At 46.8% G+C, this 17,742-nt stretch overlaps 2 protein-coding genes across 6 annotated transcripts; one reads left to right on the forward strand and one right to left on the reverse strand.

The window, feature by feature from the left end:
* The first annotated feature begins 8,304 nt into the window (after positions 1 to 8,304).
* On the forward strand, positions 8,305 to 10,978 carry LOC136550164 (uncharacterized). Of its 3 annotated transcripts, none has more exons than XM_066541651.1 (5): positions 8,305 to 8,792; positions 8,918 to 8,984; positions 9,295 to 9,343; positions 10,169 to 10,267; positions 10,904 to 10,978. In XM_066541651.1, the coding sequence occupies exons 1-4, from the start codon at positions 8,520 to 8,522 to the stop codon at positions 10,233 to 10,235; spliced, it is 456 nt and encodes a 151-aa protein (XP_066397748.1). In that variant the 5' UTR covers positions 8,305 to 8,519; the 3' UTR covers positions 10,236 to 10,267; positions 10,904 to 10,978. The 3 variants fall into 3 exon arrangements, 1 of the variants encoding a protein (XP_066397748.1); XR_010782164.1 differs by having other exon boundaries at positions 8,306 to 8,792; positions 10,169 to 10,807; XR_010782165.1 differs by having other exon boundaries at positions 8,306 to 8,792; positions 10,169 to 10,717.
* A 215-nt stretch (positions 10,979 to 11,193) lies between these two features.
* Positions 11,194 to 17,515, reverse strand: LOC136550162 (FT-interacting protein 3-like). Of its 3 annotated transcripts, XM_066541649.1 has the most exons (3): positions 17,364 to 17,511; positions 17,066 to 17,182; positions 11,194 to 14,501 (listed from the first exon to the last, which is right to left on the reverse strand). In XM_066541649.1, exon 3 carries the CDS (start codon positions 14,452 to 14,454, stop codon positions 11,434 to 11,436), a length of 3,021 nt encoding a protein of 1,006 aa, XP_066397746.1. In that variant the 5' UTR covers positions 14,455 to 14,501; positions 17,066 to 17,182; positions 17,364 to 17,511; the 3' UTR covers positions 11,194 to 11,433. The 3 variants fall into 3 exon arrangements, with proteins under 3 accessions (XP_066397746.1, XP_066397745.1, XP_066397747.1); XM_066541648.1 differs by having other exon boundaries at positions 17,066 to 17,515; XM_066541650.1 differs by lacking the exons at positions 17,066 to 17,182; positions 17,364 to 17,511 and adding an exon at positions 16,712 to 17,031.
* Positions 17,516 to 17,742: the final 227 nt, after the last annotated feature.

Raw genomic sequence — 17,742 nt, forward strand, 5'->3', positions numbered from 1 at the left:
CTCAGGTCATCAAGGTAAGCACATGTTCATTAAACACAAAACTATTCACACGAGGACTAACCCATGATTAACAAGAGCAGGTCCTGGATGGACGTTTCCGACTGGAGCCCGACGAACCCCATCGCTCCAGCCTTCAAGGTAAAACACCATCAAAGCCCCTCTATTTCAATTTAAAGCATTCATACATCCATACGCGCATTCATCTCATGCGCCTGAACCCCCCAGATGGTTAGGGCATGAACCGCCCGAGGGCTTAGGAACTAAGCATCGCACGTGCAGTGAAATACACCAAAATGCTCCGTGTTGCGCCACAAAGCAGTGGCTTGCCTCATTCGACATGAGCAACCAAACAGAGCCAGGGGAGAAAACCGTAGATGAGCACCGTGCGGCCTTCGCCCGGTCTGGCAAACTGGGTCATCTCAACCTTCTTGTTCGATCCTGAACCTAGCAAGCCCATAGAATCTCCATTGAGGGGAGGCCATCAGGCCACATAGGTCAGTCTATAGAACGGCCTAGGCATCTTCCGAGCTGCAGGTAAAGGAGTTGTGGAATGTCACAAGAGGGCTATGCTGACACCATCACGAACGATGGACCCAGATTCCACTCGATCACATCCGTTAGTAAGCTCACCGAGCTAGTCTTTGAGCCTGAGCGATCGGGACAGGTGATGAAACTCAGCCCCTCTGGTTGTAAGGAACCAGATGGGGTAGCGCAAAAATGACTCACAACCCCCATGAAGGCCTGAAAAGGCTCGAGGGTTTAAATGCCATGGGACCGCGACTCCGAATTCGCATTGATGGGATGGCGACATCTGGCTATGGCTTGGGACTGCGACTCCTTAACTCGCGTTGATGGGATAGGCGACATCCGACTATGGCTTGGGTCCGCGACTCCTTAATTCGCGTCAACGGGATAGGCAACATCCGGCTACGGCTTGGGACCGCGACTCCTTAACTCATGTAACGGCTTCAGACGGCTTCACTAACTAAAACTAACTCTTTTGATCCACGACGAGCACCGACGCCTGGGTCTACTCGTGACTCCACCTTACCCAATCCTACGGCGTGCACCGACATCAAAGATTGAACTCTGTTGCATCCGAAACTAAGTTATTTCCGTTCACGGCGTGCACCGACGCTAGGGCTTGTTTCAAAAATTAAAAACTTCCTCATCCGATCCCCAGCGCGCACTGACACCAGGATCATTAAGTTTTGTCTCAGTCTGATCCTCGACGCGCACCGATGCCAGGATCATTAAGCTCTGTCTCAATCCAATCCCCACGCTTAAAAACACCTCGGCTACGCAACGACGCCATGGTTAAACAAAATTCTGTCTCAAACTAAAAAACATGCATACACGCCTGCTGAGACAACACCCCAACCGGTTCAGCCCGAACCGCCTAGGGCTCGGGGGCTACACTGATGAGTATAGGCCCGATCTTCCGAGAGGTAGCCGGTAAGTTCGATTTGTGGAGATCTCGACGTTGGCGATCCGGCTTCAAATCAGACACGATTCGAACCCTGCAACCGTTACACCACCGCTCCGTTGGTTATCAACCAAGCACAACTTGATTGACCTCGCCAAGAAGGTTTTTCCTGCAAGCGAATCGAAGAGCACAAGCAAGAAGGTAAAACACGCAATCTGAAATTGCAAATATGAATGACGCGAATATCAATAGAGGGTTCAAGAACTCGGTTCCAAAGGACTAATCGACACAGTGGAGGAGATCAAGAACGGGGGCCCTGGATCACTGTAAAAGGATTTGTCACCACAGTTACAATGAACGATTCAGTTTCTCGAGGGAAAACTAAACTCTAAACAAAACCCAATTGTGTAGCAGCGGTGGCGGCTGTGTTTATAGTCTAAGACTTGACCTAGGGTTGGGGACGGCCAGGGGTTGGGCGCCCACAACTTGGGCTTAAGGCCCGACACGATACATGGCCAAGTTGGCCCAAACAGGTGACGCAGCACCTTGCTGTGGTCACACAGAATGATCCACAGACCTTCTGGAGCTGGGACCAGATCCAAAACGACGGCATCGTCGTCCCCTTTCCAACGCATCCAAGAACGGCCCATTTCGATGTCGTATGAGGAAGTTATGACCGAAACAGTAACGATGTGTCTGCTGAATCCGAGGACGACGTGGCAGCTGAGTTGGAAACGAATTACAACTTGGGGAAGACCATGGCGTCGGTGTGTCTAGCGTGGCGATGTCCTCATCATCCTCCCCTTCTCGAATTGGAGTCGTCCTCGACTCCATCTTAGCGATGTCCTCATTATCCCCTCCTTGTAGAATTGGAGTCGTCCTCGACTCCATCCCATCATCAGCGAACTCCTGCAAAAGGTTAGTGACAGCAGGCAATGCACCAGACATAAAAGGTTGACAAAACATAGTATAACATGGTGCATCAGGATTATCACATAACTCAGCAGTAGCAGGAGTTGTAGCAAGAAAAACACCTCATTTTAACTTAATCCCATTATTTTTAGCAATGTCTGTTGGAGGTTTATTTTTGATCTCATTAGCATGTTTAATAATATCCGTAGGAGACAAAGGCAGCAATATAATTTTCTTGTCCTTATGTATGATAGTGTATGTATTAGTTCTACCATGGTGTAAGGCATCATTATCAAATTCCCATGGGCGACCTAACAAAATGGAACAAGCTTGCATAGGGACAACATCAAAATCAGCAGTATCATGATAAGAGCCTGTGAAAAAGCTAATGCGTGCTGATTTAGTTACCTTAGTCTTACCACTATTATTGAACCATTGAAGTTTATATGGATATGAATGTTGTCGTGTGGTCAAGCCAAGCTTGTCAACCAAATCTGAACTCACCAAGTTGTTGCAACTCCCGCTATCAATGATAGTGAGAACACGACAACCCTGCACAATGAGATACATGTGGAACAAATTGTGGCGTTGGATCTTCATCTCTTCTTCATGACCCACATGTGTACTCAACACACGCTGCACAAGAAGGCTAGGGTAGTCCATGGCAGCAGCCACAGAGTCAATGGTGATGGCCTCCTTGTCATGATCGCCCTCGATGGGATCTGCATCAATGTTAGCAGCAAGGGCTAAATCATCTTCAATATCACTAGCACTTACATATCCATCCTCAGTAGCAATGAAAGCGCGACGATTGGGGCATTCCTTCATGACATGTCCCATGCCTTTGCATCGGTGGTAAATGATTTTAGAGCTGGACGAGGAGGAGCTAGTAGAAGCACCCGGAGTGCCACCTTTCTTCAGCTGTGGAAACTGCACATTAGACAATTTACTTACCCTGGAAGAAAATAGAGGTGTAGATGGCTGTGGTGCAACAGGAAGCTTGGGCGTCTCCAGCTCGGAACGCTGCTGAAAATTCCTCCCATTGTTAGACCTGAGAGGCTGGTGTTGTTTGCGTCCCTATACTTCTCGTTTGGCCTTAATAGCAAGATGATATAATTGGGAAAAATTACGCCATTCTTTGTAATCAAGTATGTTCTGTATATCATGGTTTAAACCACCAAAAAATCTAGCACTAGCATCATCATCATCTTCATTTATACCACAACGTGCTAAACCAATAAGCAATTCTTGATAGTATGCTTCTACTCCTTTATCACCTTGTTTTAAAGTTTGTAGTTTCAAACGTAAATCACGTTGGTAATAAGGAGGAACAAAATGAGATTTCATACGTTGCTTTAAAACATTCCAAGTTTGAGGCACAGCAGCAGCATTATTGGCATTGCAAAGATCACTCCACCAGAACAAAGCAAAATTAGTAAACTCACTGGTAACAAGTCTAACTCTATGCTCAGCAGGAACATTATGAGAATCAAATTTTTGTTGAACAGCAAGCTCCCAATCTAAATATGCCTCTGTATCAACATTACCAGCAAAAGGTGGTAGACTAAATTTAATTTTAGCAAAAGGATCATTATTACCATGATTATTACCTGCCATACCGCGACGATTGAAGTTGAGGCGGCGACGGGCACCACCGTCAGCATACGCATCTTCATCACCAGCATCTTCATCATCAGCACGATAAGGTGGAGGGCGTTGCTCAAGCTGTTCAATGTGGGTGACCAGATTGTTCACGTTGCGCGTCAGCTCGGTCATAAGATTGCATTGTTCAGTCATGAACATTGCAAGCTCGCCCTTCGACACGCACTCATTGAAGTCCGTCGGAGTTCCTGCCATGGTTAGAAGATAGAAAAAGACAACACCAAAGTATTATCCCTATCAACTAAAAAGAAACAAGTGGTGGTGGTGAAAGTGGAATGCAAAATCACAAGCGGCTTACCACCGTCTTGCCTGTATTCTTACCAATGCCAAACAGGAGCAAAACCAAAGTGGCGAAGTAATCTGTTGTTGAGCGTGGGTAACAGTTGCAAGATGAACCTGTGCTGACAGAAGAATATGTGGAGCTATGGGTAGGCACACAATATGACAGCAAGGATTAGCAATTAACGAGTGCAGAGTAGCGATTGTTCAATCTGGATCCAAAGTACAAATCACAGTTGCTGGCTAAGACGTGTCGAGACGTAGCGCAACAAGGTGAAAACAAAGAACGATCGAAAGAACTCACAGAACAAGCAAATAGCCCGGATTTCTCCTATTTCCTGAATTTTTCCCTGATTTTCCCAAAATGCACTAGTAGGAAACAAACTTTTTTTTTACTATTTTTTTTATACTTTTCTCTGAACAAGGATCACAAAAGATGCAATCACAAAAATTGTCACCTACAACTGAGGTGGGATGTGGTCTACAGAAATTCAGCACGTTCTCTGAAAAGCATGCAAAAACTTTGACAATTTTTTTTCTATATTTTCCCGAATTTTTTTTGGCAATTCTGATGAAACCAAACAGGGCAAAGCCGAGTTTGGGTCGGGTCCAAATGGTGTCAAGAAGCTGCACAAAAAATTTCAGATTTTTCTGATAAACGAGCGAAAAGTTATGCCTGTTTTACCGAAGGTATCTCAAGGTATGTTTTTCGGGAGGCACAACACGGCGGCGGCAGTTAGGGCAAAGCGTCCCTAAACTCTAACACCGATCATAGCAGTACGTATTCGCCTGATGATGTAAGGAGGGCTGCGATGCAGGCAAAATAAGAGCGGCTGGCAACCTATCTAGGGTTTGCGCGGCGGCGAGAAGTTACACAAGGCGGCTAGCGGGGCAAGTCGAGTAATGTGGTGGCTTCGACTTGTTGTTTGGGAACGGTGGATGGGATAGCGGTGGAAAACAAAATCACAGCAACGGGCGATTGAACTACGACCACGAACATAATCCTAAACCAGCAACAAGACTCGACCACGGACACAAACTCAACAACACGAATCTGAAACGAAATTGCAAAGGCACAAAGGGCGATAGGACAGCGGAAATTGAAATATTTTTAGGCTTTTTGTGGACTCTAGGTAATGAACAAATATGAATCTAAGGCAAACGAGATTATACCTCACGGTAAACCTGAAATATCTAATACCAATTGATGAGTACAGGCCCGATCTTCCGAGAGGTAGCCGGTAAGTTCGATTTGTGGAGATCTCGACGTTGGCGATTCGGCTTCAAATCAGACACGATTCGAACCCTGCAACCGTTACACCACCGCTCCGTTGGTTATCAACCAAGCACAACTTGATTGACCTCGCCAAGAAGGTTTTTCCTGCAAGCGAATCAAAGAGCACAAGCAAGAAGGTAAAACACGCAATCTGAAATTGCAAATATGAATGACGTGAATATCAATAGAGGGTTCAAGAACTCGGTTCCAAAGGACTAATCGACATAGTGGAGGAGATCAAGAACGGGGGCCCTGGATCACTGTAAAAGGATTTGTCACCACAGTTACAATGAACGATTCAGTTTCTCGAGGGAAAACTAAACTCTAAACAAAACACAATTGTGTAGCAGCGGCGGCGGCTGTGTTTATAGTCTAAGACTCGACCTAGGGTTGGGGACGGCCAGGGGTTGGGCGCCCACAACTTAGGCTTAAGGCCCGACACGATACATGGCCAAGTTGGCCCAAACAGGTGACGCAGCACCTTGCCGTGGTCACATAGAATGATCCACAGACCTTCTGAAGCTAGGACCAGATCCAAAACGACGGCATCGTTGTCCCCTTTCCAACGCATCCAAGAACGGCCCGTTTCGATGTCGTATGAGAAAGTTATGACCGAAACAGTAACGACGTGTCTGCTGAATCCGAGGACGACGTGGCTGCTGAGTTGGAAACGAATTACAACTTGAGGAAGACCATGGCGTCGGTGTGTCCAGCGTGGCGATGTCCTCATCATACACCCACAGGTGCGCTCGCGCGCACCCGCCAGCAAGACAAAACCCCCCCGGATGATTCTGTCCGAATCGCCCGAGGGCTCGGGGGCTCCTATCGGATTCATAAACCCGGGGTCCCTCGGGGACCGGCTTCCACGCCAAGACTCGGCCTAGAAGAACGGCCTTTTCTTCTTCTGGACCAGCCTAAGAGTCTGAACTCAATAGACCGGAGCACTCGCTTCAGGCCCAGGCCGCCTTCGGCCCATCTCTCCGACCGGAGCCTTAGCTCAGGCTCAGGACCAGCTCCGAACAGCCTCTCCGATCGGAGCGCTTGCATCAGACCCCGGCCGCCTCCGCATGGCCTCCACTCGGAAAGCCTAATCTGAGGACCGCCTCTGACTTCGACCCCGTGTCTCCGACCGAAATTCATAGAAAACCCTGCTCATCGCTATTCTCCGACTGGGGACCATCCAGCCGGGGACGTCCGCTCGGAAAGAACCAGAAGGCGTGCGAAGAAAGGCAAGACATGGCTCATAAGTCAAAACCACTGTATCAGGGACCATACCTTGCATGGAACAGTGCTCTGCAGCCACCCTAACACAAAGTATTGTAGGGGCCACTAGAAACTCCCATATGGTAAGCCCCCCACGTGTCTCTAGACATCGATTGCAGTATGGGCTCCAGGATCTACCATACCGAGTGAACATAGCGCGACTCCTCACATGCCATCAGATATCCAGAAGTATTTGCAGGTACCGGCGTCCATCCTTCCTGAAGAAGATATCTCGACCCCCGTGCACATCTGACATCCTACAGCGACATCGATAGTATTGGGAGGCTTCAACCATTATCCAGTTTTCATCACCGTAGACAGCAAGACTTAGAAATATCTGTACTCTCCCCCTCTCACCTGTAAAGCCGTCCCCTTCATCTATAAAAGGGGATGCGCTCCCTCCCCCGAAGGGGAGATCGACTTCTTCAAGCCCAGACTCACTAGATCGACACCAACTCCTTACAACCGCAGTACCACCCAGTTCCGACCGCGACCCATCCGGTCGGAGCCAACCGAACCTCTTGTATCCCACCTTCTTCCTCCTTCTCGTTTGTATCCCCATTACAGACTTTGAGCACCTGGGCTTAGGAATAAAGTCGCCGACCGACCCTGACTGGACGTAGGGCACGTTGTCTGAACCAGTATAAATCCTGTGTCATTGTGTGCTAGGCCACCTCCGATCATAACGTACAACAAAACTATAAATATTTACTAGTTGGTCACTTTCTGCACTGATAGTAGTCGTGCCCTAATCGGAGTCTTGGCGTAATCCGGAGATATCCTTCCTCGAATAGGGTTGTCAAGCCTAGTCAGGTCTCTTCTGATCCGGAGTCTGTGTTTAACAAATCCTGTAGTCGAGATACTCGGAGATATGGCATTGACTATGCAATCAAGTTAAAATGTGGCACATAAATCAGCCTCCCTATGTCGCGTCTCACTTTATGTAGACTAGGTGGCCAAAATTGCCTTGGCTCAGCCAAGGACCCTAAACCAAATGTTAGCCAAATAACAAGTCAAACAAAAATTGGCTCGACATCCATAATGTTTTGTTTGAGAAATGAGTTAGTCTTTCATCTTTTCATTCCTTATTTTTTATTTAGTTTGTGGAATAGAATAGATCGATGTATTATAATTTTATTCCATACAAGCTAATATTAAGTACTATTGTGCGGAATAGGGCCATTTCCTAAATTTAAGCAATGGAAATGTAGCCCCTCGTCGAAACACACCCTATATATTTTTACAGGTCATTTCCTCGTAATAATAAGATAAGAGCTACTCTTACTCTCTATGTTCCAACTTGTAAGTCGTTTAGTCGCAAAAAAAAACTTGTAAGTCATTTTATTTTTTGGATATACATGTTCCCTAGAAGGACATTCGATTTGTAATAGGTGAGTACCTTTTTACGGACCAATTCACTATCTTTGATCGCATTCATCTATCTGTTTGAAATCAAGTTATGTAAAATGTCCATATAAAAAAAAGTTATGTAAATGTCCTCAGTCTCAATTAAAAAAACTCTATAACCAGCTAACCCACCGTGTTACGTACTTACGTGCCATTTCATCAGGAAGAAATGAAATCAAATTCCACGTCAGGCTCCATCCGGCACCTGACAGGTCAAGACACGTCACATTACATTCAGGCTCCTCCTTTCCGTTCCACGGCACAGTAATCCTCCCAACCGGACAGGACAACGAGATGGAACCCGCCGCGGCCGCCGGAGAGTCCCGTGATCCGCCGCCGCCGCCGCCCCCGCCCCCGCCCCCGGAGGATCTCTCTACTGTGGAGCCTTCACCCTCCTCCTCCTCCTCTTCCTCAACCACGGCCGTCGTTGCCCCGGGAAGGCAGGCGCCGGCGCCGGCCGGGGCGCGGGAGGTCGCGGCGGCGATGGAGGCGGTGGAGCGGGACGCGGCTGCCATCGCCGAGAGCTACGCCTCCCTCTTCGCATCCCTCCGCGTCGCCCTCTCAAACGTACGTACTCTCTCTTTACGTTACACAGGGCGAGCCTTTCGAGCTCTGCTGCAGTGCTGCTAGTACTGCTACCGTTCACTGATAGATTATGATGAATCTTACTGTTTCGACGCGCGGAACCGAAGGTCACCTCGACGTCAGCGGAGAACATGGAGTGCTTGGGGGACGTCATCGGCCGCTTACAGGAATCCGGTGAGGCCGCGATACTGTTGACGTCTACTAGGCTCTTCTCTCGATTGTTCGGATTTTTATGTTCGAAGTCGGGGGAAACTAAATCTCTGATATTGGGAGGTGTGAGCCTTCAAATCAAAGGCCACATTTTACCGTTGCAGCATTGATTGCAAGGTTTCCGTAGGTTGCTGTGTGGATTTCTGTAAGATGTAGTTTGTTGTGTTTGGGGTTGTATCACATATGATTTCATTGCACTGAAATGTCTAAACATCGATTGCTTTGTTGGTGCTCCAGTTTATGATCATTACATCCACTATATTATGTTTTGCAGCACTTGAAGCATCTTCGAAAGGAAATAAATACATCAATTCGTGCTTGAGGTGATCAGCTTGACCAAAATGTTCTTCACCTTTCATCTTGGCATGCTTTAGTGTGCTAGTACAGTATGTAGACAGCTTATGTTCTCGCTTGTGCAATGCGAGAAGACCGCGACTCGAATCCAGGACCTTCCTGTCACAGGCGGTAAGACTCTACCGCTTGCACCAGGACTGCCCTTCCATTCTCTGATAATATAGGGGCAATTTATTATTTTCCAACAACAACAACAACAAAACCTTGAAGTCCCAAACAAGTTGGGGTAGGCTAGAGTTGAAATCCAACAGAAGCAATCAAGGTTTAGGCACGTGAATAGTTGTTTTCCAAGCACTTCTATCTAAGGCTAAGTCTTTGGGTATATTCCATCCTTTCAAGTCTCCTTTTATTGCCTCTACCCAAGTCAACTTCGATCTTCCTCTGCCTCTCTTCACGTTACTATCCTGGCTTAGGATTCCACTACGCACCGGTGCCTCTGGAGGTCTCCGTTGGACATATCCAAACCATCTCAACTGGTTTTGGACAAGCTTTTCTTCAATTGGTGCTACCCCTAATCTATCACGTATATCATCGTTCCGAACTCGATCCCTTCTTGTATGACCGCAAATCCAACGCAACATATGCATTTCCGCGACACTTATCTGTTGAACATGTCGTCTTTTCGTAAGCCAACATTCTGCACCATACAACATAGCAGGTCTAATCGCCGTCCTATAAAACTTGCCTTTTAGCTTCTGTGGTACCATACAACATAGGGGCAATTTGACTATGACAAATAAGGGACTGGGAAAAGTCTATGGTAGGGAAGAAATTTATTCAATATATTTTTGCAGGTTGAATGAAGAAATGAGAGGCTTGGAATGCTTAGCTATGCAACTGTATCCTTTTGTTAGTTGCTGACAAATTTAGTTCTATTATATGCTGTGGAATTGGTGAGTGGCCATCTTAATATGATTCTCCCAATTTGTGTACTTTCCATAGCTGTTTAGCCTTATTACCAGTCATCTCTCGATTTTTATGTATTTTCTGGAATTTGTAGCATCACAAAACATATAATGTGTACTCATTAAAATCAATAAGAAAATAGATCAAAAAACATTTCGCTACTAGTAGCTACAGCACTACATGTAGTCTAGTACCCATAGGTAACACTGGAACAAATGCACTTCTTAGTGTGGAGCTGAAGTGGTTCCTATTTTGACACTTTTATACTAGACAAACTGAATATTTGTTTTGGTGAATGTTGAGAACCACTGTTAGTTTGTTTCCAGGTAATCTTTTGAGTCTTTTGATTATACAGAAAAAGTGATAAGTTGAAAACATCAGATGCTGTATTAGTGCTTCTAACAGAAAAGCAATCAGATGACCATATTGATAATAAGGTAATCGGTTCCTTCGTCACTCTTTGGAGGTCTGCATGTACTTCAAAATTTGTTCTGAGATGATACTTGATAAATAACTAGGAGACCTAAGTATGTTGGAAATGCTTTCTGGATTTGTTCTTCAAATCTTCAGTATTAAATATTGTTGCTTTATGTTTTGCCTACTTGCCTTTTTATGTTCTTCAGGTCCTAGAATGATAAGGTGGCTTCTTCAAAGGAAGCAAAGAATGATTTTCCAGTCCTACTGGTGCTGTTACCTGTTCTCAGATACAGTAAGGTTCTGATTCTCATCTTTATAATACAGCAAGGTTTTGATGCTCAGACATGGAAAATATACTCTAGAATGGGTGTTTGTTTCATTTAATTTATTTACATATTCCCATCCAGATGATATTCAAAGTCTCAGCTTTATAACGGAAGTGTATCTCTAGTACCTACCAAAGTCAGTAGTCTTTCACCATGACAAACTTGACTAATTGGAGAAACTGTTGTTGAAGCAGGCATCTTACATACATTTTCATGCCATACAGAAGTTGGAATGTCTTAACTTCTAAAAGCAGGAAAATCATCTAATGAGATTAACTTATTTTGTTCTCTCACATGAAGCGGCAATTATATATGTCTCACTTAAGGCTATTATACAACAATATATGGGTAACAAAAACAGGTACAAAGAGGTACATTAGACATCGTTGACGGCTGCTCTCCAAGGAACTTTACAGCAAAGAATCTGTCTTTGCAGGTAGCCTCCTGAAGAAGTTTGCTGGTGCTGACGGCACCTTGTGGCGAAACCGAGGATGCCTCATCCAGAAGAACCCAAGGCAGAGTGCAATCACTTGGAATGGTGTCACATATAGTATAATCGCAGTAATCAGGCAAAATATTAGGAACATAGCTGTTGCCCTTGGGTCCCTCCAGCTCAGCAGTGACTGTAATCTCTCTCCCTGAGTGGCAATGTCCCCAACAACTGTCTGTATCCTCCCAGCAACATGCCGTAACCTGTCATACCTCATCCTAATGAGATCTGGGCTCCTTGAGGTTGGGAATGTGTCAAATTCTTCATCAAGCTCATCTGGATGTGCAACATCAGCGTAAGATATTCTTGTGTTCATGTGTGGTGGGAAGCGTGGCCGGAACCGGTAATTCCACAACCCTATCAAGAACATGTAGAGGAAGATTGTTGGCAGGATAAGGTCTGGATAGAACACAAGCATGATAAAGAGCACATGAACCAACACTGTGGTGACTGGGTTTTTCCACTGACAAACATCACCGAACCACTTCCCTGCAGCAATGACCCCTGAGAAGACTTGCATAAGACGGAAGAAGTTAGCTTTGCTCCGTCGCATGCTCCACAGATGAGAGCGAGCATCTGACATAAACTCAACAACTTCCCTGCGAACTGGTGGCTCCATACGCCCCAGGCGCTGCGCAACAAGCTGCACAGCCTGGTGGCGGAGTATTTCCTGCTGAACTATTGACAGAGGTTGCGCATAATGCATCTTGGGCAAGAGGGGCCTAGAGTATGTAAAGAGCACATTGATAAGGGATGATGTTGTGAACCGGATGGCAAGATGTAGTTCACCCATCTTTTTAACTCCTGATGGGCTGAGGACAAGCAATGGATATGTGTGTGTGTACACACGCGACGTCTCAAGTGTTGAAAGCCGAATTCTCACTTTGCCGATGGGTTTATCCATGTGGCCTGAGGAACCGTGGTTGTTATCTCCACTTACGTGGCAGTTGTCAAATAGACCAATTGTGAGTACAGTTCCATGATCAAAGACTTCCCATGTGTACTGCTCATTGAATCGAGGGCTCAAGTTGTCAACTATTGTGCGCGTCCGGACCCATTTTGAACCATACTTGGCAACACAATATGCATCACACGACCCACGGTCGTTTCTGGTTTTTGTTGGATTGAGACCATTTGCACTTAAAATGCCAACTTCAAGCATGCCAATTGGTGGCTTCCACAACTGCTTCATTGTTGGACGGAGATCACTGCAATATTGTGTGGACTCATCAAGCACATGATAACCACCTTCAAGGCAAACACGAAGGTTTACCTTTGCATAGAACTTGTCTTCCTTTAGCTGGTTCACATCAATTATTCCTGGCCTTCTTAGATCAAACCATGCTGGCCGTACCGGCTTGTGATCAGGCCGCCTTGGAAGCCTTGCGAGTGGTATGATAGCTTCACCAATCACCTCATCTTTGTTTTGTGCTACACGGTCTTCTACTGATATGATCAAGTCGTCCTCAAAAGGCTCTGCTGCAACAAACATCAGCTCCTCATTCCACATGAAGTTTCTGGTTGGTGAGCGAACTTGCCTTGTCTTCAACAATTGATGGCCCAGCCTCACTTTTACCAGTACATCAGGTATGTGGTTCTCCATTGGGTATATATCATGTGCCTCAATTACATTGACTCTCACATACCACATTCTTGGCGCAGGGTAGACCTTCCCACGGATATAATTGTGAAGATGGGATTCAACTGGTGTTGACCCTGCATGAATGGCGCTTGGGAAGCATTCATCTGCTTGAGTACCATACCACACTGCAAGCATCAACTCCCCTCTGTCCCTCATGCCATCCTTGCCCATAAGACGATACCACTCTGGTGCCAATGGACTGTCTGGAGGGACCCTTAGAGGGACCTCATTCAGGTCAATACTCACTCGACCGACATAGTCATCCCTAAGGACATCCTTGTCCTTCACAACAACTTCAAGCATCGTTGACTGCATGACTTCCTTAGGGAATGCGAATACCTCATCCCACTCGGGCCTCTGGTTCTTCTCAAAGTACTTTGTTTTCATTTTGTAGTTCCCAAGGTGCACCTCCACATAAGGATCAAGACTTCCAGTGATGTCCATGTTGGGCAGGTCGCGGGCTTTGACCACACGCACAAAGAGGTACTGCATCTTCTCAACAAGGTCGTATGCCCCAGCCTTCTCACCAGGGTACACCCGGCCACCAATAACACGGCCACCACCAAGCGTTGGGCTTGTTTCCTTTAGTTGGAAATCTATAGGTTGCTGTGGACCTGGAGCATACATCCTTGATACCTGAACCTGAGGCTGAGGGGCTGCAGCTTTATTCCCAACTGCAGAAAAGCTTCTCTGTTGCTGGTCTCCGTATGAACCTTCAGCGTAGTATGGCTGTGCAGGACGCTGCTGTTCTCTTGGTAAGTGCTGGAATTGTCTCACTGGATTTGCTCTGGTCTCTTGGAAAGGATTTGGAATGGAGCTGGCTGCTGCCTGCTCCTGTGCAGTGGTAGGCGTGCTTAACATATCAAATTCCTGGTGACCTGGAGCAGACACCCTTACTGATGGATCATCTGTGAGGAAGACTCTTAGCCCAAGCTCACCACGCGCACGTGATAAGATTGTGCGCTTCTCCAGGGGGTAGTGCAGGGGCGTAGCATCAGGTTGGCTGACAAAGGATGTACCCGATATGCGAACCTTGCCTAGGCAGGCCTTGGAATTACTGGCACGGTCTGCATGGTACACATAGGCCTCAAGGTGTAGCTCTGGGAGGCGGGATGGATCAGATATATTGAAGTAGAACTGCTCGTTCCAGACAGGGTTGATGTCCCTGTCTTTGATGGCTGTGCGGAACTTTTGGCCATCGAACTCGACCTCAACAAAAGGATTGGCTGTGTCCTGCTCTTTTGGGAGGAGATCATGAGCACTGGTAACCTCAACACCAAGCTTAAGATTGTTCATCATGGCCCACCACCAGATCTTGTAGCACGGAAGAGATGCACCTTAGTATTCTGAAATAAGAAAAAACGAGTGTTAGAAATCTTCAGTACAGAAACTACAGCAACAGCCAGCATTTTAACTACCAGTTTGACAGATATTCAATCAATAAGTGGTTGGTTGGAAAAAAATTCTCAGTGATGCCCACAAGTTTTCCTTTGGTTGAGGAATCAAAGGTGGTTTGAGGCATGTGGGGTACTGAAAAGTTAAACAGGAGAGGTGTTGATAACAACATAAATAAAGCAAATAAAAGGAAAAGTTGTCTTTTATTCTTTTGCAAGTCATTGTATACACATATAGCAGCAGTAGATAAGAAATCTGGTCCGCAACTTCTGATTCAGATTAACGTTTGTACACCTTGGAAGCCATGTTATGATGGGAGGTTCTACTTGAAGCCTCTGAAAGGCTATCACAACCTTTTTTAGAAGGATAAGGTTGTTGCAACTCATGCATATTGAACTAGTATATCTTATAAACAGACCATTATTGAGCAACCATCTGGTGATTAAGTGTGCCTTTTGTTTAACACAGTTCAATATATTTACTGTTGCACAGAGTCAGCAACCAAAACTTAGGTGTATAAACACATTTAGATTCCAATCCAGATTAGGCCCTGTTTGGTTCAGCTCATCTGAGTCTTGCTTATAAGCTGAGTAGGATTATCTGATAAGTCGCGATACGTAAAATCTAAGCTGAGCGTTTGGCTGGCTCGATTATTTTGGGATGGACATTTTGCATTAGGAACCCTGACTTTTCTCAAACTATGTAGCACTGTTTACTACTATTCCTGTGAGTCTATAGCTTTACAACTGGACCCAAATAAAAGTTTCTATTTACATCCAGGTCCTTCTTCGTGGGGGAGAAGCTACGGTTGCGGGCTCCGAGGGGGAGGAGCTCCCGGCGAGGGGGAAGAGCTCCAGGCGAGGAGGAGCTCCGGCGGCCGGCGGAGCTGTGGGCAGGCGGGGCGGCGGAGCTGCGGGCGGTAGGCGGAGAAGCGAGCGGGCGGATCCGTCGTCGGGTTGCTGATGAGGCGGCGGAAGGAAACGCACGCGGTGGAGGCGCGGGCGAGGTCCGCAGGGGAGGCGACGCGGAGGAAGATCTCGAGGAGCTCGCTGACGAGTGACGGCGGCGGCCGCTCCGGCGCCATGGCATCCAGGCAGGGAAGGACCGGTAGAGCACGCGACTCCATGGCCGATGCGCCTCCCGCCGCCGGCGAAGGGAGGAAGGGAAGCGAGGATCGAGGGTTTCGGGCGGATTTGGGTACGGAGTGGAAGCGAGCAGGCAGATCCGCCCGGGCGGGAGTGCGAGCGCTCGGGAACGCGGCTCGCGTTTTCCAAATCGCAGCCGTTCGGTCGCTTTTCCAATCGCCGTTGCGGGGAGGAAATCGAACATGAACGCCACGTTTGCGATGGAGACCGTCGCGAGCCGTTTGGCGGGATTATCCTGCTTCTCCTGTCGCGAACGCGCGTATGAGCAGAACCAAACAGGGCCTAAGGCAAAGCGTAAACATTGTGTGCTGATATAGGCTAACTATCAGCCACATTTTGCTGGCCAGATGCTGATGCAGGGAAAGAGAGATACCACCAGCCGTCCAGCCCTTCCCTTTTGTGATTGTGACTGCCACTATAGCCACAGTGGATCGTAATTATTGGCGAAATATCGCCTCTTATCTTATTAACCGAAACTTCAATCCAATTTCATAACAAAGAGCACATGTTTGGTATGAATGTGATGTTTATTTATTTCTGATACCACTTGTTTGCGCAGGAGACGCAAGGTTATCATGGAAAGGAGATCTGGAGGCATAAATGAAGCGGCACAAGTCCAACGTCAACGTCCAGGGGGGGGGGGGGGGGGGGGGGGGGGGGGGGGGGGGGGGAGGGGTCAACATTGAGGCAAGTGAAGATGTCCTTTGATTCCATCCATACATCCATTGCTGGATATACCAGAATAAGAATCAGTCCACAAATGTGATATCTGTCTCTAGAGCCCTGTCTATCTACTGAAATCTCACTACTTCATTAAATACATGATTAATTGCTAAACCGCAGGCGTATCAGCCAATCAGGGAGCGGATTTGGAGGGGGAAAAACTGACTTGGCTTCCACTTTTGATGGAGACTTTGTTTCAGTGGTGTGGTTTTTCAGAGAGCACATGCTATGAATTTGAGAAACAATAAACCATGAAGGAGTACAGAAGAAAAGCATATAGTATGTGCTCGTACTCTTAGCATGTAATAAGAAGCCCAGTTCGCAGCGCAGCGCATAAAGTGACTCCCAAAATTACTCTTTTTGGTGGTATATTCCTGAACCTGGGATCTTGTTGCATCCCTTTTGCCGTTCAATCATTTCATCACATCACACAAAAGGAAAGGGGATCAATCAAAAGTATCGGATCCACCGATTATATACCACCGAGCTCAGCAATCAAAAGGGAGAATTTTGACAAGAAATTGAAGGGGAGCGAAACAACAGCAGTCGTGACTACACCACCCGATTTACTACCAAGAAACACAAGCAAGACAAGAAAAGCTTTCAAAATTCAGAAGTAAATACAGGCAAGAGGATAGGGCGCTAACCTTGAGAAACGCAGAGGGGAAGTTGAGCTTCTGCTCTTGCTCTTGGTGGTTTCTCCCTGATGATTCCTCAAGGAGCGAGGACGACGAAGACGAAGATGGAGATTCCTGACTATCTATCTGGAAAGAAGACAAAGTGGCCACCGAACAGCTGATGAGAGAGAGCTCCAATCCAATCCAAGGCAGCAGCAGGTCAGGAAACTGATGCGGAGGAGGAAAAACAAGGGGGTGCTGCAAAACGTGCAACAACCTATCGCACTAGACTAGAAGAAAGAAAGATAGATGGAGAGGGAGCACATGCATATCTGGTGTGGTGGTGGTTCTTCTTGTTGGGGTGCGGTCGCTGCTGGGTGGTGCCGTGTTGGACGACGTTTATAATTAGCCGGAAAGAGAGGAGAACGAGCGGGAGCGTGTGTCAGTGTGAACTCAAGACAAGAGAGAGATTTAACACCGCAAGTTATATTATAATAACGCGGGGGGTGGTGACATTGATATAGTCAGGAGCAGTTAGGTTTAATTAACTACAACTAGTACGCAGTGATAGGCAAGGTCTTGAGTAATGGCGACAGGTGAGCAGAAAAGACCGTGGTGATGGCTTGGTATGGTGGGCGTTTTGCTGTGTTGGAATGCTGGCACCATTATTCATTTTTTTCTATCGCCTGCCTTCCCACATTGACCAT

Source organism: Miscanthus floridulus, chromosome 4 (genome assembly GCF_019320115.1).
Source record: "Miscanthus floridulus cultivar M001 chromosome 4, ASM1932011v1, whole genome shotgun sequence".
NCBI lineage: Eukaryota > Viridiplantae > Streptophyta > Magnoliopsida > Poales > Poaceae > Miscanthus > Miscanthus floridulus.